This window comes from Cornus florida, unplaced genomic scaffold (assembly GCF_030987335.1).
Source record: "Cornus florida cultivar Cherokee Brave unplaced genomic scaffold, ASM3098733v1 CherokeeBrave_3.0.0_Hap2_Chr08, whole genome shotgun sequence".
NCBI classification, from domain to species: Eukaryota; Viridiplantae; Streptophyta; class Magnoliopsida; order Cornales; family Cornaceae; genus Cornus; species Cornus florida.
This window is the reverse complement of record NW_026775578.1, coordinates 27,555,469-27,583,110: the sequence shown is the minus strand read 5'-3', so window position 1 is coordinate 27,583,110 and position 27,642 is coordinate 27,555,469. Positions and strand designations below refer to the sequence as shown.

Here is a 27,642-nt window from a genome sequence, read left to right as displayed (position 1 = left end):
TTGCGTCTCTTTGGTCCTTGCATGGGAGGACTTTGGTAGTATTTGGTAAAATAAAATTTCTCTACACTGTTTCAATTTTGTACATGAATAAGTCACAGCTCACAGATTTGGAACTTCATTCAGGAAATTGCAGGGTTCTATATTCTGCTAAACTGTTGGATGGATCTCATAAGCTGGTGTTCAACTCATTGGTCATCAACAGAGTACTTGACACACAAGCTCCTAATGTCAGCAGCAGTATATTTTCTTTGGCAAGAAAGGAATGGAAGAGCTTTCAGGAATGTTTCCAATTCGCCTCATCATGTTATCTCCCTAATAAAGTCCTGCATCAGAGCTAAACTAGCAGCAATTAAGTTGAGGAGGAGTTCTGATCTTAGAGCAATCACAACTGAACAAGACCTCCATAGCTTATTTGTGCAGTCTTGTTCCACATCATGTGTGCGTTCGTGGCTTGTCTCATAGGGTGGTAATTCCGGATTCTAGCAGCACCAAAGTGGTATTGAAGTTCTTGAATTTGAACTGTAAGTAAGGCTTTGGTTTGAGGCTGCATTGCTTTTGGCTTTATAGCTCAAGTATTGTTGCCTTCATTGTGTTATGTTGTGTAGTTTGAGTTTTGTAGCCTTGTTTGTGTTGTACACATTGATTGTGTTGTGTTGTAGCTCCCCAGGGCTCTTTGTACATTATTTCCTTTTTATATACAAACTTATCCTTTAACCAAAAATAAATAAAAACTCACAAGATAAGTCTGAACTCCAGAATCAAAATATAATATATATATATATACACACACACTTCCCAATAATATATTATACTGTTATATGGCTTCCCTTTCTATGAACAAGGGTCGACCTCTAGACATACCATCTATATGCCACTATTTAAATGGAAAAATTAAAGAATCTAGATAGATATATTTTTATACCAGAAATAACTTAAAATATGAAATAATTAGCCATTTACATCCGGGTTTAATGGATAAATAATGCACTCAAGAAGGCACTTAAGTCACTACAGATGAGTACACAACATTTCTTGTATTAAAAATATAGGAAATGGTTCAGCTATTGCCCGACACATACATCTTGCTCTTAAATGTTAATGGGGTTATATATATATATATATATATATATTCTCTTTCTATAAACACACGACTTAGGTAATGGAAATCCACATCAGGAAGACACCAGAGGAATATGTGGACTGTGTTTCCACCACAAAATATACCTCTGCATTACTACTGCATTTGTCATCAGAGGAAACAAACATGACACTAATGGAGATTAAGTCAGGTTGATGGAACTTGTGAGAAATTTCTTCAAACGGCTTCATCTTTAGGTATTACTTTGGAAACATTAACTGCCTCATGATTTGAAATCTCTATATCACCATTCTTCGTAGGCGTCGACTGTTCAATTGGAAGTACCTGTTCATTAGTCATGTTCGACGATGGTTGATCATCTTTGCTTTTACCCCATATGACTAGATATAGGCCGGTAACAATGACAACGGCTCCAATAACCCTGTAATATTCAGCTATTAGAGTTACCCATTTGGATTAATTAAATTCTTAAATCATTAGCATAATTATAGATTTATATATATATATATGTATGTATATATATTCGTCACTTTGTTGGATAGAGATTTGTTTATACCTTCCTAAGTTCAATATCTCAGATAAACAGAGAGAGCCCAAAATGGCAACAATAACCATGCTTAGAGGGTTGAAAGAAGTCACAAAAACAGGCCCCTTTTGCCTCATTATTACTCCGGACATGTAATAACTAACTCCAGAAGAGATTATTCCCTGCACCCAAAAATCATTATTTGTTAGAATAAATGAGAACATAAATCATAATTTGGAAGGTGAATATATGTGTGTGTGTGTATATACACATATGTAGGTGTAAATCCAAAGGAGGCCGGTATTAGAATATTAAGAATGTCTTACACCATAAAGTGCAGATAAGAGTTTAGTATCCCAGTGTATGGACCAGATTGCAGTGTTGCCCTTTTCAACAATAAGAGTCAGCATGGCACCTTCCACAGCACCCATCATGCATATCAAAGAGGTGAGAGAGAGTGCTGCTGGGTATGACTTCAATGTAATTGCCTACAAAACCCCACACACACACACATATAAAGCGTGTTAATAATTATTGTTATATAAGAAATCATTAGATTCATGTGGCAAATTAAGTGCAAAGAATTTACGTGCATATTTGCTTCAAGTTTAAAAATGAAAGAAATTAAAAAAAGAAAAAAAAAATGTATTATCCTGGCAAATTTGCTTCAAGTTTAAAAATAAAAAAATAAAAATAAAATAAATAAAAAAAATGTATTATCCTGACATATTAGTTTCTCCCTAGGTTAAAAATTGCGGACCCAATCTTAATGCTACAAAGTAGTATAAAAAAATAAATAAAATAGTTAATAAAATAAAATAAATAAATAACATATAGTACCTATGTCCGCGCATGTATGTGTTTTGACATGCATTTTTAGGTGGTGAATCGTAGTGATCACCAAAATTTCATGCATTGAGCTAGCTCTTTTGGGACGAAGACAAAGATGACGACGATGATGTGCATGTGCATGTATGTGTTTTAGTGTGTATTTGTATGTGTGGACCTATATATATATTTGAGAAATTGAGAATATATGCAAGTGGTGGAAAACACTTACTTGCAGGATGTAGAAACTACCCCAGCAGAGAATACCAGCTGTGATCATGAGAGAACCCTTAATATGATTTTGTTCATTTGCAGCATCTTCGGATTGAACATAGCTTGTCTCTTTGGTCCATGGTAATCCAATTATAGGTCCTTTAATTAGTGTCATAATCATTGCTCCGCCGACCGTCACGAATGTCCCCACCACCTTAGCCTGGCTATGAAATCTCCTAAGATTCACCCTTTCAAGCCTATATATACACACACAACATATATATATATATATACACCATAATTTGTTAAACATTTGAATGTTTATCATGTAATTAATTGAGTACATGCATGCATGCATATATGTGTAATAAATACATAAATGCATGCATGGTTTTATAGAGTGCTTATATATATATATATATATATATATATATATATATATATATACCTATATATATATACCTTAGTGTCCAAGCCATTAGAAATGTTATAGCAGGCATGATGTTACACATGGCTGCGGAAAAAGTGGCTGTTGTATACTTCATCCCAGTATAGTACAAGTTCTGGTCAATAACAGGCCTGTAAGGAGATCCAATTAGATAGAGAAATATATCGTTAATGTATACTATCTATATCTTAAATATTTTGTAATTTAATAAGATTTGCTTTTAGGAGAAGATAGATAGATAGATATCTTACTCCAATAAGCTGAGCAACGTTATCTTGAGGAAGATGGACAAGGTCATCGTTGGCCTCGCTTTCCTGCATGCATTTTAAATAACAATTAACTGTCATTGATTAATTAAGTACTTCGACATCTTCATATTATATGTATATAAAGGGCAAACCTAATGCACACTGTATATGTTACTGTCGTGACATCTATGTCATAATGGAGCAATTTTACTATTGCACTAAGACTCGCACTCAAAATAAATACATATATATATATATATATTGAATATACCTTTCGAAGAACACAGCAAAAGGAGCAAAGACAACAAAGGCCACGGTGTTCCGGTAGACGGCAAATGTGTAATGATTCATGCCTCGGTTTAGAGCAAATTTAGCAATAATACTCATACCAGCTTGTCCAAACTGCAAAAAAACCACACCCAAGAATGGCTTTGCTCTATTAAAAAGCTGTGAAGAGGACTCCTTCGACATGATGATTTAATGTTCCTCTCTCTCTCTACTCTTTCTCTTTCTACTGTAATGCAAGTAATAAGTAGCAATCCTGCACTTACGTATATATAGGATTTTTCACGAACAAACTTTATATCTACACGTAATTGTGTCAACTCTAGGGACTCCACTAAACCGTTCAAAAATAGCCCATTAATTTCTTCAATCAAACATCAAAACCAGTGGCATTAATTTTAAACATAAAATTATAAGTGCACTAAGCAAACATGTCTTTGAAGTGGAGAATTGGTGGGGTTTTACTAAACGTAATACGATCGAATCAAATAAAATTCACAGATATGTGGTTCCAGATCAGACTGATTGATTGATATATCTACTCTGTTGTGTCTCTCATTTGTTCAGCCATGTATTACACGTCATGAAGTGTATTCCACTTTGCTTTTTTTTGCACCACGCATTCACAAAGTGGGACCTCTCTCTCTCTCTTGAAAATTTTCTCTAGATAACACAAGAATCATTTTCTGAAAGCTGATCGTCCAGTCATGATATTTTGTCTATTTTATACATATATATAAACTATGACCAACAAATATCTAATAATATACATGATCATTTATAATGTGCATGTTATAATTACCGACTTTATAACCATGATTAAGATGATATGAAATATGTCAAAATTATTGAAAATCTATGCACCATCTCATCTAATCAAATCACCATATTTGGGATAATATATATATGTTAAATCATCTATCATGAAAGGGTTTTCATTTTCCTTTGAGGTTATTCATACTGTTCAACTTAATACAATATTCCAATCCATTTTGTGTCATTAGTTATATGTATGTATGCGCGCGCGCGCGCGCACACACACACACACACACATATATATATATATATATATATATATATATATATATATTATGTTCTTTTAATTTCTTACTGATCAATATAGGTAAGATTAATGGGATAAACATAATAAAAAATGTGAACTACGCAAGTAATATATATATACACACACACTAGAGATACCCTTTACACTATTAATTATTCGAATCAGATCACACTTATAATTTTGCTGTTATTAGATGCTCGGACAATAGAATTAAACATAGAGAACTAAAGTGAACCCAAGTAAGCATCTAAGGCATCACAAGCTAATAGTGTAGTGTTTAAGTGGATTCCCATTGTTTTTGTTGATCTGGTGGCCGCTTACTCATCGAGTTGGGATCACTGGGAACCTAATTCCCATTTTTTCTTGTTAAATCACTTCTGTAGGGATGGCCAGAATCATTTACATGTATAGAACCATCACAAATGTGTGAATGATCCTGCAGTACTCGATCTTGGCTAGTGGGCAGGAGCCCAGCCAATAGGAAGGCCCTTAAAAGTATTCTTTATTAAACTTCTAAAAAAATTTATTTCTTTTATCAGTTAGGCCATAAAATTATTATTTCAACTTCTAAATATTTTTATTTCCTTACATTATTAGATAGTCCAAGCATTTTTATTTCCTTACATTATTAGATAGTCGAGGCAATAAGAAGACCCTAAAATTATTATTTTCTTCCTTGATTAGACTTCTTAAAAATTATATTTCTTTATATTATTAAGCCCCTAAAATTATTATTTTCTTCCTTGATTAGACTTCTTAAAAAGTTTATTTCCTTATATTATTAAGACCCTAAAATTATTATTTTATCTTTCTAGGTTCCTAACATTTTTCTTTCCTTATATCATTAATTCTAACTAATTGTAACTATTTCCATACTATAAGGCACTAAAATTATTAATTCCTTACTATATATTATTATTGTTGTTGTTATTATTATTATTATTATTATTATTAAGCACCTAAAATTATTATTTTCTTGCTTGATTAGACTTCTTAATAATTTTATTTCCTTATATTATTAAGCCCCTAAAATTATTATTTTATCTTTCTAAGTCCTAACATTTTTCTTTCGTTATATCATTAATTCCAACTAATTGTAACTATTTCCTTACTATAAGGAACTAAAATTATTACTTCCTTACTGGTATATTATTATTGTTATTATTCTTATTATTTACAATGAGAAATTGGGTTAACAATATATTATAGACTTCTTTATTTTATTATATTATTATACTCCTCCTAGCTAAAGAATTTGATTAATTCTAAAATTTTCATTTCTCTTTCTATCAAAGTTCACAATTCTATCCTAATCTAAATTTTTTTCCTCCTTCCCTTCTTCCACGCTTCTATTGAGCCGCCCCCGCTAGTGGGTATGGATCGAAACCATTGTAAGAAGTCAGAAGTTCATAATATCATATGAGGAACTCAAGATAGTGCGTTGAGTACTACTACTACTACAATAAGTTAATTACTTGTTTAATTTAGAGTTGAGTAAATTAAGAGTTTTACTAATGTTTCTCATTTATAAAATTATAATTAAGCTTTTGCCAATTGGGAATTGAGTCAAGATATGTGCCTTAAAAACGAGCTTCATTAATAGCCGCAAAATGAGTTTGGTGTGGATGAATTTAGTGGCTGCAAATTAAAGCATAACAAGATATATATTGTATTGAATGTATAAATAATATACTGTATATATAGAGAGAGAGAGAATTGGTAAGTGTTATGATTCGTCTTCTTTTGAGATGATGGTGTTGATAATAGTTAATTAACTGCATTTGTCTATAAAAATGGCATCCATCTCATACTTTCATAAGTTCATGGTACAGACACTGATTTGCGGTGGCTGTATGGTCTCTATGCAAAGCTTTATTAGGCACAAATCCAATTTGCTAGCAACCACAATTTTCTTATGCAAGCAACATAATTATTGGATGCCCACTGTTAGATGAAACAATATATATATTCAGTGCTCACATACGTATTTAAACTCTCTTTCCAATTAGATTTCTGCATAATTTTGAATGAGTATGTTGAAACTACAAACCTATACTTGAGTCTATATTAGTTGCATGTCCACTTTAACTTTTTCTTTGGGTTCCAATTAAATTTATTTATTTATTTTAATGTTGCCTTTGACAGCATGGAAGTGGTGTTTTGAATTTGAGATTGGAAGTTTTAATTAAATTTCTTCTAATTCCAAATACAAACCTCTAGTTCGATACTTCAAAACATAGGACATTTACAGAAAAGTATGATCGGAGTGTCTGATTTAATTATATAATTTCATTAAATTTTTTTTTTCTTCTTCGTGGCAGTGAGAAGCTTCCAGTTTTGGCAAATCTTAAAAGGTGGAGGGGAAGTGTTGAGGATGATAGAAGTTGCTTTCAGTGCCTGGGAGATTTGTAAAAAAATAGAAAGAGTTGAAAATTGCATCTTTTTTGATCTAAAAAGTGTGATTTGATTTTGCGGAATCTTAATAGAATTCCCATTCGGTATCATGCTATGGTTGAGAGTGAATCGTAAAGTTGATTATTATATTGTGACCTGAAGGCGACGGGTTTAAAATCAAAAACAGTCTTTACCAAAGTAGGACTGTGTACATATGATCCTTCTTGATCAAAACCTTCCAATCGAAAGAGTTATGCACCGGGACTAACCCCTTTTGTTTTTAGTAGGGTTCACGTTGAATATTATGGTTGTCAGTTAGTTGTTGATTTGAACCCTTCGGATTCATTGTCGGCGCAGTGGTGGAAGATATTTGCTTCCTCTTGTAGAATGGCCTAGATTGGAAGATTCTCTCATTTCTTTGATTTGTCATAAAATAAAAAATAAAAATAAATAAAAATTGTATGGTTTCATAATTGCATCGTTTCATAAAATGTTTTAAGAGAGAGACATATCAAAGTAGCATTACTCAGTAGCCTAATTCGTATGAGCCCAATTCTCCGAGCGAGTGTGCAGTGTTTGAATCATCTTTCTCTTAATTTGTCAAAAAAAAAAAAAAAAAAATTAACAAAACAAAATTAAAAAATAAAAATAAGAAGAAAGACATATGTAAGGCATATCTAACCACATTAATTAAATACACATTATATTGGCAATGTTAAACGTTAATCATGCTAATGAAAATGACACTAGAAATATCATCACCGCACTAAAGTCATTTTTGAAGAGTCTTATCACTCTAATTTTTCATTAATTGAATTCACTCGCCCGCAATTACATTAACATCACGTTTATTGTGTTAAATTTTCACCGTACCTAAGAGAGACCTCTACGTATTTTTTAATTTTTTATTTTATTTTCCCTAACAAGAAACTCACACCGAGGCCATTGGTCTCAGCCAATTATCAATTGATGCAATAATAAAAAGTGTAATAAAGCTACATACTTGCTTCCATGTCAATCAGGTGATTGATCGACCTGGACTGTGTAACCAATCACCATTTAACACTTAAATAAATGTGTTACAAAGGTAAGTACGTGGATTGAATAAAGAACCACATTACTGGGCTATAGTGGTAGGCATACCATACCACCTATTTGACAAGAAACTAAATAGAAAAGAAACCTAAGAGCAACACCAATGCTCTCTCATTGGGGCTTCTCAAACTCAAAATATGAGAGTTGGGTAAAAAAAGGCCTCTCCAATGGGTTCTTATTTGAGCTCTCAAAATTTTAGATTCTCAAATTTCTTCTTATATATGGCAGCTGCCAAATTTTTTTTGTAAGTCTCTCATTTCCCAAAACGGTGCCGTTTCTCACCAGTCATCACCCACTCGCATCTCTATATGTATATTATATATATATAAACAAATTTTTTATAATTTTTTTACCACTATTTGTGAATTAATTTTTTTATATAATTTTTTTTTCGAAAATTTATATATATTATAAAAAAATTAATTCACAAATAGTGGTAAAAAAATTATAAAAAATTTGTTTTTTTTTTTTTTTTTTTTTGGTCCTTTTTTGACCAAATATTTTAAATTTGCACTTCTTTTTAATTAGGTTTAATTTTAGTTTCCTTCTAATATCTACAACTTGACTCGGAATATGCCTAATATTAATATTATTGATGTAAATATGAATGGTGGGAATGGTAGTTGAAAAAGAATAGTAATTGTGTTAAAAAATAGCATTTTGCGTGAAATGTACCATTAAAGCAGAATTACTAAAATGTAGTATTTTGACATTATAATACCTGTCAAAATATAGATTTAACATGCGAAAATAGATTTTAGCATTAGAAATGCTCTAACACGAGTCCATCAATGGAAAGAAAGCTCCAATGTGCCTAACAAGAAACAGAATACAAAAGCCCTTAAAAGAAACATTATCTAACTTTACATTCGAAATGACCACCCTTTCTCCAAGGCCATGCACATGTGATGTACTAAAATTAACACAATGAAATATAACAAAGTTCCTAAAAACAGCATGGACTGATGGACAAGATGGAAATGGCACACCAATAACCTTACTCATCAGAGGACAAAAAAAATTTTATCTTACCATACCACGGGTGTTTTCAACCATTCATTGTCAGTGGGTGTAATACACACATGCACGGACGGTGCCCGTTGTACCATGCAACGGGTGCAAAAAATAAATAAATAAATAAAAATAAAAATTTCATCAACATGAAAAGAAAAAATAAATGATAATATAGTATGTTTGGGAATATCGAATTAACGCATTAGATTTGAAATTGGAATAAATTTAGCTTAAAGTTTCAATTAAATTTCTTCAATTTCAAACCCACATTGTCGATTCAGTGCTCCTCAATAAAGTTTTTGTATTCACCGAGTGGCAGCTATCAGTGGCGGAGGAGGCAGAAACTTACTTGAGTGGGGTTTTAACAATAATGTGATGATAAATTTTGAACCAAAAAAGTAAATGACAAAGGAGGGATCTTTTTTGAATTTTGATGCTTAAAAAATTTTGTGAGATCCACACAAGGAGAAAAAGACATGAGTTTTTTTTAATTTTGAAAATTTTGTTGGTCAAATGAGTTAGAAAATGAAGGGTCTTTTTTAATTTTGACTTTTTAAAAGTCTTTTATGGTTTTTTAAAAAGTTGGTAATTTAAGAATTATCAAAATTTGTATATAAAAAATATAAAAAACTAAAAATTTCAGTGGGGGCTGCTCCCACGAACCCCAATGTGACTATGCCATTTAAGATGAGAGATGGTTTATTGGATTCTATTCATTGTAGTCGTACAAAAAAATCGATCGGTGTTTGTATCATTGCTTAACCCTAAGATGTTGTCACAAAAGCATTTTCCACTAAATAGGTGTTCCACCACTGATGAACTAGCCACCAAATTCTTGACATCTTAGCAAGAAAACAAAAATCAGAAATAAGCAACACAGGAGGTCCCAGCAGAAACCTTAAGGAGAGTGATGCTCACCCTTCAAACCAGTCCCAAGTTTCACATAACATTAAATCCTACACAAAATGATGATATCAGGGAGGCCCCATTCGTTAGCTTAGCCACTTGTTTGCCATGTTAGCCTCAACTTTAGAAATGGATAAGCTTTTAGGTCTAATGACATCACAATTTTCATGAATCATTGCTGCCACACTTTTCTCTTGGTGCTCGCGACTTTTCTCAAAACGCATTTACACAGTAAAAAAATGTTCACATATAAGTATCATCAAATATATCTTATGAAGTACAGATATTTTTACGAAGGAGCCGTACCCGTGTCATATCCATGTTGGATACCGATATTTGTCGGACACTCCTCAAACACGTGTCCAATACTTCATATATATGTCCTTAAATAAAAATATTTTTTTATTATTTTAGACACTTTCCCGATACTTCGCCAATATTTTCAAACATTTTTAACACAAGTATACCCGATAATCTTGAATTCATTCTAAAGTGTTCAATTTTTTTCTTAAAGAAAAATTGACATTATACATGTATGATCACAAGCGAAGTATTAAATGATATTTGTTTATTTAAAATAAAAATACTATTATGACAAAATAATTGAATAACTGTATATATGATATAAAAGTCATTACAACTCTTAGTATAGAAATTATTTACCGAAAAAAAAAAGACTCTAGTATAGAAATTAGAAATGAATTAAAGTTTTATAACACTACTACTCAATAGTCAATATATGTGTGTGCGTGTCTATATTTATATATTTTTATATTATTGTTCAAGTCGTACCGTGTCTTACTTTTTAAAAATTTAATGTGTCAATGTATCCATGTCCCGAATACATAGTGTACAGAGGACACAACTAACTCTTTGAAAGATACCTCTGGAGAATAATTTTTGTTAGGTGATAAGCCTATCACGAACAACCAAAGAACAAAAGCTTGTTTAGGTAAAACTTTAATTTGGAGTGCTAAGCCATGTCATGCCAAAAGACTTTGTTCCATCTCAAATCTACACTCGCTCATGGACACTTATTATTGCCCACGAACTTAGATGCTCTTTGGTATGTGTAATTTGACGAGGTTAAAGTCATGTAAAAAATAAATAAATAAAAACTTATTAATAAATTCATATTTTGATGACATTGGAATATTTTTTCTTTTCTTAAACGGACATGAATTGATCTATTTTTAGGACTGCTCCTACGGATATTGTTGATGCAAAATTTTGCACATTCCGGAGTTGGGGTCTTTCCTGAAAGAAAAGAGTGACGAACCGACAAGGAGCCCACAAGGTGCACTCTTTTTTTTCCCTGGTGAAACTTGAAATCTGATTATCAAAGTACTGGCTTAAAAGCTTGAGTGATGGTGTCCCCCATGAGTTTGACACGTACTGTGTTTTGAGGTATCTTCATACCAAATAATTTTTGTTTGGATGCAAAGAATGTTGAAAAAAGGAAAAATGTCAAAGGGATTGGTGCATAAAAATTGCCTCAACATGGAGAAAATACAAAAAAGAATAATTAGGAAGATGATCGTGAGTCATGACTCAGATCAAATGGATATTCCCTGAATATGTGTCTTTGGTCATAGTCTGGATAAAGGAAAAAGGAATGGCACCACTACTGCGGTTGCTAGTGCTCTAGCAAAGAAAAGGAGTTAAGGCCATAGATGATCTCTTAGTATTAAATAAGAAAAAAAATAAATATGCAATGTACAAAAAATATAACCATTTACTAAACCTAAGGACAACCTTTTTCTCTTGTTCCTAAATCTCAGATTTTGAATGAAAAGGCACCAATCACTTTGAATGTATAAATTGCAAAAAGAAATAGACTAGTATAAATTATAATCATTGACAATTTACTGGTATAAATCACAATACGAAAGTACATGCACTGAATAGGAGAGAACCAACTAACATTCAGTTAAGATAGACTGATTGATATTTTCTGATGGTTGGTATCAACAGTTGAGTTTCAGCATACTTTCTTTCCCAGCTTAAAATATCACACACACACACACAAGACATAAGCATAAGTGAACATTTAGCTTACTGTTACACCTTGCTATTCTTGGTTCCTGTCCTTCCACGGGAAGATGGCAGCACCAACCATCCAATTTCTCATCAGCACCTGTTCTAAAAACCAGAATGTGTGCATCTCGTGTAAGTAAAGACTGTCCTGGCCAGTAAAAGTACTTCGCTGGCTCAATTTTATCCTAGGAAAGAAAATCATGAAAAAATTCACATCCCTACCTTTCCATTTTCTTGCCATATTTAGGTTTATGGTAGCCGTAGAGTAACAAAGGGATTTTGGGGAAAGCATCCTTCAAACCATCTGTGCTACCAATCTGAGCTCATTCTGTTCAGTGATTCACGGGCAGGGAAAGCCAACAATGCAGTCGGTAATGGCTTCTAATCCCAATTTGTTCTCAAGAAAGAAATTATTTTGCAAAACCCTAATGCTTGATGCAATTCCAATACAAACTCTTGGAGTAGAAAAAATTGAATAGACAATTATAGTTCACACGGCGTAGATTCAAGCCTTGTATACATACTTTTATAAAAGCATAAGCAAAACCCCTTACGGTATAGCCAGGAAATGATGTTGCAAAAATGTATGTCAAATGTCTCATAACAAACTCACTTAACAGCATTTTATTCTTAAACACACTCTTTATATAGCATTGTGCAGCCTATGTGACAACAAGAACTAACACAGATGAAGAATGACTACTTCTGTTTCTTTGCAGAAGAATCAAGAGAAGAATTTTTACTAAAAAAATGTCAGACAGCGCCACACATGAATCTTCCATTCATCTTTTTATTCTCTGTAATTGGTTTTGATCAGTACTGGAAGACTTCAATAAGGGCACTAGATTGGCTCAGGCTGAATGGCTTTCTGAACAAGTTCAGTCTGTTCTTTCACGTGGACCGAATAGAATCCAGTAGCTGTGGCGGCAGATGGAGCACGGCCAGCATATTTGATATCATCCATAGTACCCCTGCCCAGATCTTTCATGGTAGTAGCAAGACGGGGTGCAATGTAACTGTATGCACCCATGTTCATCGGCTCTTCCTGGCACCAAACAACCTCAGCATCTGAAAGAATCACAGCAGAAATGAGACAGATGTAAGCCACATGATGTCGGCAGGATCTTAGCCATAACAAAATAAGTGACAATGAGATCCACTGGCAAGGCATTACTAAAATCAAGGCAACTTAAACATAGTACATTCAAACAGGGCATTCTTTTGGGCTCCTAGGTTTGTTAAGGGTTTACCAAAGTAATTTTCAAGTCTATTTATTAAAAAATAACATTTTTTGAGTCACTAGCACCACAAAAGGAAAAAATTTACAGGATCTAGAGATCTTTCCATAGCAGTTAGGTGTTTGTGACGTTTATTGATTTGTAAAAGACAGAGTTCAGTTTGACATCATAACAGATGCTCATGCACGCCTCCAAATTTTCCCTTCTTTCTTTTCTTTTTCTCTGAGTAACAGATTGCAGAGTCAGCACACACACCCAGGTGAGCATAATGAACAAGGATAAAAGGTATCTTGACATACTTCAGTGCCCTTGAAGCTACTTCGAAACATATTTTATACAAAAATGAAAAAGAATTTCAAGCATCTGGATAAAAGTAGCTATTCATCTAAGCCAAACAGCAAAAGGACAAAGTAGGGTGACTGTTAAAAAAAGGAACATTTAAAGTGACCTCCTCCTATTAGTTACAAGTTTAAAATACATACTAGGATATCGCTTCAGTTCACGCTGGATGAGATCATATGGGAAGGGACAAAGTTGTTCCACCCGACATATTGCAATGTCCTTGCCATCAACTTTCTTCCTCTCTTCATCAAGCTCATAATAAACCTGCAAAATGGTATGCCAGAAGAGTTAGGTCAAAAGCAATTTATATTCGTAACATACGCTATAAAATCAAAACAACCACATAACATGCATTAACTTAGTGCACCACAATTCAATAAAATAAACAAGGCACTGAGACAAACCAATCAAATTCAATTTGGCTCATGATAGCTAGCTTGCTCATGAGATAGGAGTGACCAAAGACCCAAGGCCAATGGCCGAAAGTCCCGGAAAATAATAATAATAATAAATCAGAACTTATATGAACTTTGGCCAATGGACAAACAGCTCCCTCCCCTCTACTTCTTCTAAACCAATAATACTACAAAAATTTCCTCATTCAAAATTTATAAATAGGGATCCAAATTGCTCAATTATCCTAACCAGAAACTCACGACACTCTCCTCTGTTTCCTTTAACCCTCAAGTTCTCATTGTTGTCTCTTAAGTGTTAAATCTTGAAATTATAATCTTTGTGAACCCAAGTCAATAGCTAAAATTTGTACTTTTAATTTTAACAGATGACAGGTTAGGGGAAAAAAAAAATTTACTCAACTCCCTTTTCATTAATCTCATAGAATAATCAATAATGCGGCCTTGATGATATGTTATTTGCACTTCTAAAAAAAAGATATGTGATTTGCACTTCTATGAGCTGTATGGTTAAGATATCATATTTTTTTCAAGACCACCTCAATTTTTAGATCAACTCACCGAGGTCATATTGTAAATAGGAGTATTAGTCTATTAAGCATAATTAATATAAATAAAAATCAACATAATGCTTAATTTAAATAGCAACATCTTCATGTAGCATAAATGAGAATGTTAAGATGGGTGAGTGGAGTCACTAGGATAGATAGGATCAAACAAGGAAGACTAGTTGTCATAGAAGGTAAGACTTAAGAGATGGAGAGGGTGAGCACAAATATCATGGGATGAGGTTATTAAAAATGATTTTACAAAATTAAATATAGTAGGTGAAATGGCACGTAATAGAAAGGATAGGAGAAAGAGAATTCATGTGGCCGACCCCATTCATATGGGATTAAGGCAAAGATGATGATGATCAACATAAACGTAATTAAATATACTTATACTTAGTTGTATATACTATAAATGTACACTTTTGCATATTTATTCACTAATATTGTTAGTAATTAGTAAGCCAATAAGCAATATATTTATTAGTACTTAAGTACAAGTTATTAAGTTACTTATAAGTACAAGTTATTGGTATAATAAAAATTTAAGTATAAAATATAAACATGCACATTACTCAGGTGGGCTCAAGATACCCACTTCTATTGTGAGATAAACGAGCCAAGCATGATCACAATTTGAAGTTCGTTAATTATTGAGCTCAGCTCAAACTTGTCCCAACTCCTAAGACACAAAATATCAAACTACTCAAGCTCAACCCAAGATCACTCAAGCATAAACTCACTCAAATTCACTTGTTAGATAGATTAGCCTAGCTTGAACTTCATTCTGGAGCATGCTAATTTTTAAAGTTGAGCTTCAGCAATCCACTGCTTGGCTTGATTCACCTATTTTACAGCCCACAAAAAGCGATGTATCATGTTGACATCACTTCTCTCTATGTGTTTTGCACACATGAACACATGCACATATTCACGTGCATGAAACGTTCCTGTCAGGTGAAGTTTGAAAAGTACCTTCAAGGTTTACAGGAAACTTTCTATACCAGATTTTATATGAAACTCTAATTCTCTTGTGCATGCAAGGGGGGAGGGGGGAGCAACAGAGAGAATATTCCAACCTTTCCGGAGCAAAGAACCAGGCGTCTGATACCCTCCTCAAGATCTGAGTGGTCATTCCGGTCCTTTATAAGGCGCTTAAATCTGGTCCCTTGTTTGTCGAACCCTGGGTGCCCTTGGACATCGTCAAACTCGGATAGATTTGATTTGCATTCCTTGTGACGAAGTAAATTCTTTGGAGACATCACAATGAGAGGCTTACGGAATTCCCTGTGTATCTGGAGAATGAAGACATAATAGATGAAAAGTGAAGAAAATTGTCTAAAAGCTTCAGGAATTTAAAAACTAATTTGCTACACTCACTTGACGGCGTAGAACATGGAAATAATTTGCAGGAGTTGTTACATTCACAACCTGCCAATTGCATTCCTGGATCTGCTTCCGAAGTGTTGAATCCATCACTGGTATGACGAAGGGATTATCATCACTCATCTGCAATCAAATTTTATAACTAAGAGTCAGTGAATAGTGATATCTACTTGAAGAAAGATGATTCAGAATTAAAATAAAACAAAATACTAATCCCATCCAAATCAAGAGATTCAAACTGCAAAAGGATTCAAAGCAAAGTGTCACGGGCCCAAAGGGCTGTGACAAAAAGGCCAAATTGAGCTTTTCAATGGTGTCCTTGGCAACGCAAAAATACATACACAAGTTATCTTGTAAAGTGGGTAACTAATACTGTGTTGTCAACAGCTCAAATCAGAACCCAATTCAAACCCAAATTTGACCCAATTATAGCAATACTGGTATTCAGATTCATTGGTTCAGATGCAATCCAAGGAATTAGATTATGATCAGATCAAACTTGAAACCATGTAGACTAAATTCGATAAAAATTGTAGTGAAATTTAACTTAACTATAATGTATTTTAGAAATATTCTTATATTGACAAGTAATATATATTATCTTAAAGTATATATAAGTGTGTGTGGATTCAATATTCTACAAGGATGAATTATAATTCTTAAAATATCATATTAAAATAAATTCATTTTAGTGATAAAATGCTATTTTCTTATAGAATAATTCTATCACGAGGGTGCTGTCATGGTGAGCTTGCATCCTCAACCACTTGATCAAAAGGCTATGAGGTCAGCCTCTCAATCCAATAGCGTGAGGTCACCCTGAGAGTGCCCTCATTATTGCATTTGTCTAGAGGATTCAAATTTTTGGAACTTTTATCAACTTCAATCTTGACTGATATTATGTAGGGACCAGTCATATTCAAATTCGAACACGGATATCAATACATATAATCATATTCAAATTCAGATCTTGCCAAATAACCAATATCATGCTCCCATTACATAAATATTTGGATTCACCAATATCGGTATATATATGTTTGACCCATTTATGATGCCCGCACCACATAACAAGGACATCCAGTCATCTCAGTGACTTAAATTTAATATTAGTTGGTATTAGCTAAATCCTTAGTACCAACTGTCCAATAGATACTTCAAAAATATCAATTCCACTTGTACTTGTCTCCTTTTCAAAATTACCCTAATTGGTCTAAAATGATGAGCTGAATTATGCAAGACATATGTATATATCATTATACACTATTAGAAGTCATTTCAATTTCAAGATCAGTGGAACTATTGCAGTTCAAGTATAATTCTCTTCCGATATTCAAGATGAAATTTAAGGCTCCATTCGTTGAAGCAGAATGGGACATTCTGCCAACAAACACAAATCACGTGCAGATACATGCATTTTTTTTTCCTAGTTGCAGAAACATGTTTTTATTTGTGTGTAAATAGATAGATCAAGAGAGAAGAGGGAACAGGACATGGCAGAAAATAACAGAACAAACTTACAAATGCATCTGTTTTCCCAATAAGATTGTGAATACTAATTGAATGAACTATGAATACTATTTTATGATAAGGCAGTACCTGAAGGAAACGCTCCAAGCGAGCACTTGAATGTTCAGGGCCCTGACCATCATAACCATGAGGTAGCATCACAACAAGCCCCGTTTGACGCAACCACTTTGCCTCCCCACTGCTCAAAAACTGATCGAACATCACTTGAGCTCCATTAGAAAAATCACCAAATTGTGCCTCCCACATTACCAAAGCATTTGGATTTTCCATTGAATAACCCAATTCGAAGCCCAGAACACCAAACTCAGAAAGAGAGCTGGATGGAAAATAATATGGTCTCTTAATTAGTTAAAAGCAACTGTCAACAAAGCACCAAATTCACAAGAAATGTGTAGTGCCTCAGATGTTATATTTAACATGGATCACTGCGCTTTTTAATTCATATAAATTGTAAGAAAAATATCAAAACAGTACATATCTGCACTTGGAATCTAAGAAGGGTGCAGGATCAGTGTTAAAACACCCGTATCTTTGAAACCTAAAAATCTATTCTATCACCTGCTTTGGAAAAGTATAAAAAAGATAGGCAAAGCTGACATACATCCATACCTTGGACTATCACACAATTATACAAGCATACACAAATATATATATATATAAACATAAATATCTTTAAGGTTTTATGAAAATCGCAAAAGAAACTGTATGCATAGGGGAAAAAAATTATAAATTAGGGATACTTTAGCAATTGCACCTATTAAGCAACCTAATTCTCTAGCACTGATACAGAGAGGGTGCGCAAAACAAGAGGATAAATAAACCATCAAATTATTTTTTTGATGAAAAGAAATATTAAATTTAAAAAATCAACAGTCAGCAGTTATAATAGTGTTATTGACTACAGTAGAACTTGATATGTTGACATCAAAGAGAGAGAACGATAATTAAAATAAAAACAAACAACTATCAAAGGATAAAGTTGTGACAGAAGAAATGTTAAAAACAGGATCCAGAACTTACCTGTTGCTTACAGTAAACATCTCCTCATTTTGGTTCATCATGACATGGTCCAAAGGACAGTACTGCTCTCCAGTTTCCTGATCATGAAGGACAGAGTGCCGATGACTAAAAGTTCCTCTCTCGACATCCTGACCGCTCAACCTTACATGATTTCCTTCTATGAGTAATGTTGCAAAAGCAAGAGCTTCCCCAACCGCCCAATCAATGCCCTCTCCTGTTTCGATCATCTGTGCACGGTCTCCAAAAATTTTCTTTACTGCTCTGTGAGGCTTAAAATTATCCGGAAGAGTTGTGATTGCTTTTCCAACATTCTTCAAAATCTCTGGTTTAACGCTGTAGAGTAGCATGTAATTTTGAGCAAAGAAATTCAAGTACAATTGTTTTAGAGAAAACGAAAATAACAAACACACATGACATACCCAGTGTTTCGGACACGTGAAATCTGTTCAGGGGACTTGAATCCTGACCAATAAGCTGAAAGCCAGTCCCTTCTTTTTGGGAGATAATCTTTGCTGGCCAGGAATTCTTCGTTAAGGATTGAACTGACTTTGTTGTGTATCTTATCAGTGTCTTCTTTTGTCACCTGACCAAGTTCTAAAAGTTTCTTTTGGTATATCTCAAGTGCTGAGGGATGATTCCGAATGATCTATTAGCATCCATTTCAAGTCAAAAGATTTGAAAATTTTATAACTATAGTCAAATGAAATATACAAACCAAATAAACCAAGGTAACCATAGAGAGAATAATGTTAACCAGAAATATATATATATATATATATATATATATATATATATATATATATGAAAGGATCTAAATAGTTTGAGCATGTGCCTCAAGTCTACAGCAGCCATGAATTCAAGAGAGTTAAACAATAAAACAGAACTAACCTTATACATTTTGGGCTGAGTAAAAGATGGCTCATCAATTTCATTGTGCCCAAATCGACGATAACACACTATATCAACCACAACATCTGAATGGAAAGTCTGGCGCCACTCTGCTGCCAGTTCACAGACATGAACAACTGCTTCCATATCATCACCATTAACATGAAAAATTGGTGCATCCAAGGCTTTGGCAACATCTGTACAGTACTGCGAGGATCTTCCTGCCCTTGGGTCAGTAGTAAAAGCCACTTGGTTGTTCACCACAATGTGTATGGTCCCACCAGTAGTGTAATTCGGAAGAGCACTAAGATGAAGGGTCTCGTAGACTACACCTTGTCCCGCAAAGCTACCATCGCCGTGAATCAAAATACCCATATTCTTTGTCCTATTCTCATCGTTGGAGTAATATTGTTTTGCTCTAGTTTTCCCAACCACTACTGGATCCACAGCTTCCAAGTGACTGGGATTTGCAACCAAAGACAAATGAATTCTCTTCCCTCCCCTAGTTGGACGATCATAAGAAGTTCCCAAGTGGTACTTGACATCACCAGTTCCAGTGTAAAGCCCAACTTCATCCACAGGCTTTGTACCACCACTAAACTCACTAAAAATCTGGCGTAGCGGCTTTCGAACCACATTACCTAGAACGTTCAATCTTCCTCTGTGAGACATTCCAATTACTATGCTCTCAACCCCAAGATCTGCTGCCCTGTCAAACATCTCCTTCATGCCAGGAATCAGTGTCTCACCACCTTCAAGACCAAACCTCTTTGCCGCTGTCCACTTAGTAGCCAAGAAGTTCTCAAACTGTGTGCTCCAAATGAGCCTGTCAAGGATAACCTCGCGTCGCTGGCGATTATATTGCAGTGGTATTGGGGTCTCAATTTTATCTCTCAGCCAGTTACATTTTTCACGATCAGCAATGTGCATGTACTCATAACCAATGCTCCCACAATAAGCCTGCTCAAGCCGGGTCAATATTGCTCTAAGGGTTTGTACAGGACGATTCTCAGATAAAAATCCAGACATCCTCCACACACCAAGGAAAAATTCCCGATCAAGATCAGCATCAGTAAAACCATGAAGAGCAGGGTCTAAATCATCAGGAATTTCCCGCTCTTCCAAACCCAATGGGTCTAACTTGGCTTTCATGTGACCATTAACCTGGTAAGCTCTCACAAGCAACAATAACCGCATGCTCTCTTGAATCGTTTGGCCAGAAATTCCAGGCGAAGAGGATGCCTGGCCAACAAAGTTTCTGAAGAAATTATCCCATGACTCATCTACACTCTCGGGGTCTGCCTCCCAAGCCCTCTGAAGCTCCTCAATGTACACACTACTTGTTCCATCTAAGAAGCTATCAGTTAACCTAGAAAGCGGCACAGGGCGAGGGACGGGGGCAGCCTGTGCCTTTGATTTGAAAACTGTTGTATGAAAATAACGATTTTGCAAAGGAGTGACCCCTGTTCTTGCTGTGTATGACCTACCCTGTGATAGAGTTCTCCTAATTGCAAGCTTCGCGATGCTAGAACCAGCTCTAAACCATGCCATTGCTACTTACTACAATCTTCAAAATGAATACAAATTTGCCAAATTATAATTCCCCAATAGACAATTTCAAATCCTTATAACAGTTCCATCATCTCACTGTTATACCAAACCCTAACCTAAAAAATAAAAAATAATTAAAAAAAAAGGATCAATTTCAATAATAAAAATTGTCAGACATATTCAAAACTTTTATGCATTGTACCTCATTGTATAGAACTCGATTATAACAAATTAATAATTATAATCGAAATTAGGAACGAGATTTTTTACCCATTTCCGAAAAGTTGAAACGGAGTGAAATCTACAATCATTACAACTTTATTGGGTATCCAATTAATCAACTGAAGATCATAAAAACCTATCAGCTAAGATAACAAAAATTCATGCAATAGAGTCGAAAATGAAAACCAGACGAAAAGAAAAAAATTAAAAGAGAAGGAATCAGAATTTGCAGATCTAACTGATAATAATGCAAAAAAATTGCATCACAATAATGCAACAAATACATAAACGTGTGCTTGTGTGTGTATGGGTGTATATATGAGTGTGTATATATTTATATACAAAAAAGGAAACGTAAATTAGATAGGAAAGTTAAGATGAAACACCTTAAACCTGAAGCAGAGATGGGCAATTCTCTCCGAGAGGAGGCTTTTCTGACCTTTTGGAGACGAAATCTCATTACGCTACAGTTGGTCGTACTTTTGACTTTAATTTATTTCTCCATAATTTTATTTTTTACACCTTTGTTTTCTTTTTCTTTTGTCTTTTTCTTTTTTTGAGAAATTGAAAAAACGAGCTGAGCCCTAAGTTCATAATAATTTCTATTTTGATAAATTATAGTCATCTCAAATTTCTCTAGGAAGAAATTTGTTTTTTATTTTTCTATTTTGCTTTTTAAGTTATATCTAATACTTTTTTATAAAAAATTAAGAAAAAATTAATATTATAAGGGTGAAATTAGAATTTTGAAGCTTTTATTTTATTTTATTTTTGACTTAGTCCACTTGATCATTAACAAAGGATGAGATTTTTCAAATATTAGGAACGGCCATCAGTTACATTCAATTCCATTTTACAATTTTTTCTAATTTTTTATTCATCACTATCTTTCTTTTCTTCCATTCTTTATATATATATATATATATAAGTTATGTCTCTTATCATGTTTAATTCTTGTAAATTATTTTTAAATACTTCATCTCTTATAATCTACTTCTGTGAAAAAAAGTGTGAATGACTAACATTGCTTACGCGGCTTGAAAATAGTATAGCCCCCTCCTTTTCGTTGATCTGAGTATTGTTTCTGGCAGAATCACCGTCGTTGAAGTTTTGGATAGTATGACTAGGGATGGCAATAAGGTGGGGTGGGGTGGGGATCTCATTCCCCATCCCCATCCTCGCTGAGTTTTTCATTCCCTATCCCCACCTCCATTCCCGCTTAAAATTTCACCACCACCCCCATACCCGTTCCCACCCCTTATCCCCATCCTCGCCCCCGCCCCATCCCCGGCCCCGACTCCGACCCCGATTAACATATATTATTTTTTAAAAAAAAACGTAATTTTCTAATTTTCATATATATACTAAAATTAATTTAGTAACAAATTATTAAATGTAAGGGTATATTAGTAATTTAACATTTAAACGGGGTAGGGCGAGGCGGGTTTACCCCATCCCCCGCCCCCGCCCCTGGCGGGTTTTCAAAATTTGCCCCCATCCCTATCCCCGTTTACATAAAAGGGTCCCCATTCCCGCTATAAACGAGGTGGGGACCCGGCGGGGATGGGGAATTTGCCATTCCTAAGTATGATCGTGATCTCTAGAGAGATTTGGCATACGAAGGGTAAAAACTCCAGCCCGATCGTCTTATCTTGCTGGAGTCGTTCCGCAAGAGCTTTTCCATTCCCACAAGTACATAGTTGGATGATGACAAGGGAATTAAGCTCATTCCGTAATGATTTGAGCTTTGTGAAATAAGCTAAACGGACAAGTCCTCTTGCTTAAGAAAGGAAATTGACTATTTTAACTGATAAATTTGTGAAGCATTGGTTTGAGAAAAAGATCCAACCAAATCTCCCTCGCAGTGTGCATACAAGATATTTACATATCTTCCATTGAGAGAGTTCATTGGGTGTAGTCGGTTTTTTCAATATGCCATTCACAAAAAAAAATAATAATAATAATAATAAAATAAAATAAAATAGCTTGTTTTTGGCATTAATCCTTGCAATTCACTCATTTTCAAACGAAGGGTTTGTGTTTCAACCTTTCAACCATTGAAAAAGTAAGTAGGAAAATAAAGAATAAAAGAGAAACGAATTAAGAAAGAGGTTTTGAGAAATTAGGCTCCGATACCATGTGATGAACACGAATAATTTTAATTATTTCTTCCTCAAGTGAGGAGAAAATTAATATTTATTTTCTTTCTACACAGACATATATATTACAATATGGGAAGAATCACGAAACTTGATTTACACATATTATAGTTCAATAAGAATTCTTACTCTACACGAATTCAACAAGAAATGAAATAATTATGTCTAAAATAAATCTTACATAGAAAGTCAAATATAATACATATATAGTAATAAGTTAATGGCCGGCGTACCGCACCACCGTCAAGCTTGAGGAGTGTGCATTATAAGGCGAGGGTCAATAGTTTTACATTTATAGAAGCCACTACTACCTTCACTATAAATATAGCTAGGGCGAGTAGGGATCGTCCCAAGGGATTGTGAGGATCGAACAAGGTCGTGGAATCGCTATTAGGGTTAGTAGGTCGAGTGATCAAACAATTAGTTGGTTGGTTGATTAGAGAGCAACTAGATTAAACTAAGTGATAACAAAATAATGCAATTAAGAGTAAGTAAGATAGAGAAGAGTCTTGGGGTTTAGAGATCACCACCAAGCAATGCATTTCTATACCATTGACAAATGACTAATGAGGGCAAGTGGTGTGTTGCAATATTGGTGTGTGTGTGTTTGGTTGATTCAACAAGTAAGGATGACTAGTTAAGCATGTATTGTCTAAACATCATGTGAAAAGCACAATATATCTAAGCAATAAAGCATATATTGTCTAAACAACATGTGAAAGGCATAATAGATCAACACAAGTCATTAATCCTTTCATTAAGCTCACAATCCAAATACAACACAAGGTTAGAGACATATGCTACTTGCATTCAAAAGCTTGGATCATCAAACAATAAGCATGGATTGTCCTCCCATTTAACACTACACTACATCTACATTACTAGCATGAAAATAAACTGGGGGAGAGGCACAATCCATTAAGGAATAAGTATGAACCATCAAGAGAATTACAAGAGTATTCATTTAAGCACTATGTTTTGACAATCTCTAAATGTATAGCATCAATACACATAGACATGCATCAATAACACAAAATCTAGAGACAAGCACATGAGCATCTATTCTAGCATACATAGATATATGGATAGAATGAAATGATCAATTGGAAGTATTAAACCACATAAATCATTGAATAAACAAGATCTATATATATCAAAGTGTCAAAACATCAATTACAACACTAATCCCTCAATAACACACAAGATTAAGATATAGAAAGTATGCTTGGGGCTAACTCTAGCCCCAAGAGGATGTTTAACCACTCATAGTGATGTTGCTCCAACCCTCAAGGGCTAACTCCATGAAAGAAATCTGCTCCTTATTTATGAAGAACTCCAATGGTGTCTCTAGCCACCTCCTCCTCTAAGCTTGCTCTCCAAGAGATGATATGAAAATGATATTAGCCTCCTTTTGTAAAAAGCAATCCTTATCCTTATATAGGTAGGTCAAATGACACCCAAAATGAGCTGGGGTCGTGCACACAATATTCCCTAATGATTGGATAAAGGACAACTTTCAATGAGATGGAAATTTAACTTTTTCGCACTTGAGGAAGTTCGATCGATCGAACCTTGGACTTAGATCAATCGAACTGACTGAGATCCATCGAACTTAGGCTGGATCGATCCAACTGGTTGAGCTTTTTGGGAAAAGACAAATCCGAGATATTTTGGGAGATATTTATGGGAAGAGGACAAAAGTGGTTAGTGGGTGGTACAGCTGTGCATAGGATCAATCATTTGAATAAGGACAAAAGTGTTCGATAGATCGAAGGGTGGTGTTGGATCAATCAAACTTTTGGACTTTATGTTTTTGGGCCAAGGCTTGGATCTATCTTGAAGTGCTGAGATCGATCATTGTTGGATCGATCGAACCTTGAAGTTGGATCGATCGAACTTTGCTGCTTCCCACCTTTGGCTTCATTTGCTTTCTTCTTTCTCCACTTTGCTCCTTTCTTTGTTTTATCCCAAAATTGCTTCAATTAAGCTCTTATTTGGCAGAGTTAGCTTATTTTCGGGATAAGTGCCTGAAAATGGAAATAATATGAAATCAATCTAAAACGGTAAAGTAAGATAGATAAAGGTGCTAGAATGCCTAAGCTTAAAGGGTTTAAATACGCACTTTTCAGCGTTCATCAGTTAACAACTTCTTTGTTCCTATTTCATAGACTAAACAAAATTTTCACATGCATCTTCGAGTCTACATTATATACAACCGTGCCACTTATATCTGTACAAACCTACTTTTTTTCAAAGAAACTTTGGACCAATCAAGAATCATGTTTAAAACACACCAATACAAAATAAAATAATTTAAATTTAAATAATTTTCAAAATAAATTAAAAGATTTATAATTATTTATACATATTTTCACAAGCTTTTATCCATCTAAAATATATATATATATATATATATTATAATAATTGTTATATTTATATATACATGGTGTGGGGTTCATTATTTATGAAATTTTGGAAGAAATGGAATTAGTAGTGTGGCTTACTATTGAGAGAATTTGGTACGCAGATTTGAATTATTTTTATAGGTTCATGGTATATATAATGATGTAGGTGTAAACACATTAAATATATATAAGCAAATTGTTTTCTTAGCTTGCTTTGTAAGCTTGACTTATGGTTATATATATATATATATATATATATATATATATATATATATATGAGTATTGGTATGTATCCGAGATGTATAGAAAAAATAAAAGGAAATACAGAAAGCTTTCTCCCTAAGGCTTCGTTTGGTTAGACAGAAATTTTTATGGAAAGTGAAAGTGAAAGAAAGGAAAATCAAATTTCTATCATACATTTGGTTAGCAGGGAATATTTTGAAGAAAGTTGTAAGAAAATATTATTTTATTAGAAAAGAAAATGATTCTACTTACCGAAAATACCCTTATAATTTTAAATAGTAAAAAAATAAATAAATTTATGTTTGATATATATTATTTATACTTAATTATTTATTTTAGTAAGGAAATAGTGAAATATGGAATAAAATAATGTGTGATATCATAATACAATTTTTTTGTTTTCTCCTTTATATATATTTGCTTTCTCCTCTCTCTATATATATTCACTTGTTCCTTGTGTTTTTTGCACGAAAAATTTTGAAGAAAATTTTCAGATGCGGGAATCCTACTTTCCCCAAAACTTTCATTTTCCTTCTAACCAAACTTCCAAAAAATTTAAATATTTTCTTTTTCTTTTCTTTTCTAATTACTTGACGCTAACCAAACGGACCATAAAGGAAATAAAGAAAACTCTCTCTCTACATTCTGTCATCTTTCTAAAAGTTTATATTTGTTTGGATATTTTTGTTTATGTTAATTAATATTTATATAACAATAATGAGATTATCCAAAATAATACTCCGTAACTTTTTCTTTTGTTTTTCTAAAATGGGTTGGTCATGACGGTTTTACCCGATGCATTTTTTACCCAACTCATATTTAACTCGGTGTAGGTGGGTTGAATTTGGATCACAATCATATTTGACCCGTCTATATTTAACCCTGCCCAAACCTAACCCAACCCACCCGATTGCCACCCTAGTCCGAAGTACCCCGTAGTAAATATCCGACATATTGTATACTCCTAAACAAGAACTTTTTGTATAGCTTCAATTTTCGGGAAAAAAATAAAAAAATAAAAAATAAATAAAAAAAAATTCTGTATGGCTTCCTTATTGAGCTTTCATTTTAATTAGGCTGGGATTCCTAGTGTCCTTGGACGGTGTTTTTGTCTAGTACTAACGGTGCATGGGGCCTTGTAGGGTATTATTTGTTTGTTTTCAATTTTCACATTTTGGGTATAGATATTTTTAATTACTGCTTAGAAAAAATGAAGTGAAATCATTATTGTCTTCATTATAAATATTAGGTTGCAAAAAAACCCTTCTTATTAATATTTTTGACAAAAAAATCTCCCTCAGCTATCCAAGAAATTTTTTTAACTGATGTCTGTTTAAGGACGAAATTACTCCTTAACAGGTTATTCTTCAGACAATTTATTTATTTTTTCTCTTTTCTCTCTCCGCATCAAGCAAGCCTTCTCATTCCTTCAAACACAAAGCTAACAGCAGATCGAGAAACCCAATTATTGAAAATTTATCTTTCAACAGTGCTTGGACAACATGATATAGCACATGTAAACAATAGTTGAGGCCCCA

At 33.8% G+C, this 27,642-nt stretch overlaps 2 protein-coding genes across 4 annotated transcripts; both read right to left on the bottom strand.

Moving 5' to 3' along the window:
- Nucleotides 1-969: 969 nt before the first annotated feature.
- Nucleotides 970-3,974, bottom strand: LOC132268539 (WAT1-related protein At2g39510-like). Its single transcript, XM_059769370.1, has 7 exons — nucleotides 3,634-3,974; nucleotides 3,366-3,428; nucleotides 3,129-3,245; nucleotides 2,686-2,923; nucleotides 1,952-2,113; nucleotides 1,656-1,807; nucleotides 970-1,520 (listed from the first exon to the last, which is right to left on the bottom strand). The coding sequence occupies exons 1-7, from the start codon at nucleotides 3,831-3,833 to the stop codon at nucleotides 1,316-1,318; spliced, it is 1,137 nt and encodes a 378-aa protein (XP_059625353.1). The 5' UTR covers nucleotides 3,834-3,974; the 3' UTR covers nucleotides 970-1,315.
- An 8,638-nt stretch (nucleotides 3,975-12,612) lies between these two features.
- Nucleotides 12,613-21,782, bottom strand: LOC132270978 (uncharacterized). 3 transcript variants are annotated; one of them, XM_059772193.1, is made up of 9 exons: nucleotides 21,684-21,782; nucleotides 19,525-21,191; nucleotides 19,056-19,282; nucleotides 18,637-18,969; nucleotides 17,686-17,932; nucleotides 16,081-16,209; nucleotides 15,780-15,995; nucleotides 13,877-14,000; nucleotides 12,613-13,224 (listed from the first exon to the last, which is right to left on the bottom strand). In XM_059772193.1, the coding sequence occupies exons 2-9, from the start codon at nucleotides 21,073-21,075 to the stop codon at nucleotides 12,998-13,000; spliced, it is 3,054 nt and encodes a 1,017-aa protein (XP_059628176.1). In that variant the 5' UTR covers nucleotides 21,076-21,191; nucleotides 21,684-21,782; the 3' UTR covers nucleotides 12,613-12,997. The 3 variants fall into 3 exon arrangements, with proteins under 3 accessions (XP_059628176.1, XP_059628178.1, XP_059628177.1); XM_059772195.1 differs by having other exon boundaries at nucleotides 19,525-21,091; nucleotides 21,684-21,776; XM_059772194.1 differs by lacking the exon at nucleotides 21,684-21,782 and adding an exon at nucleotides 21,346-21,416.
- Between the last annotated feature and the right edge of the window lie 5,860 nt (nucleotides 21,783-27,642).

Bases quoted from the DNA above. Each gene is read 5' to 3' on its own strand.
- LOC132268539 (XM_059769370.1), bottom strand. From the start codon at position 3,833: ATGTCGAAGGAGTCCTCTTCACAGCTTTTTAATAGAGCAAAGCCATTC. The intron at 2,924-3,128 runs GTATATATATAT...GTGTATATATAG, and splicing joins CTAATGGCTTGGACACTAAG to GCTTGAAAGGGTGAATCTTA. The intron at 1,808-1,951 runs GTAAGACATTCT...TTTTGGGTGCAG, and splicing joins TCTTATCTGCACTTTATGGT to GGAATAATCTCTTCTGGAGT.
- LOC132270978 (XM_059772193.1), bottom strand. From the start codon at position 21,075: ATGGCATGGTTTAGAGCTGGTTCTAGCATCGCGAAGCTTGCAATTAGG. The intron at 18,970-19,055 runs GTATGTCATGTG...GCTACTCTACAG, and splicing joins TCACGTGTCCGAAACACTGG to CGTTAAACCAGAGATTTTGA. The intron at 14,001-15,779 runs GTTGGAATATTC...ACCATTTTGCAG, and splicing joins TGGTTCTTTGCTCCGGAAAG to GTTTATTATGAGCTTGATGA.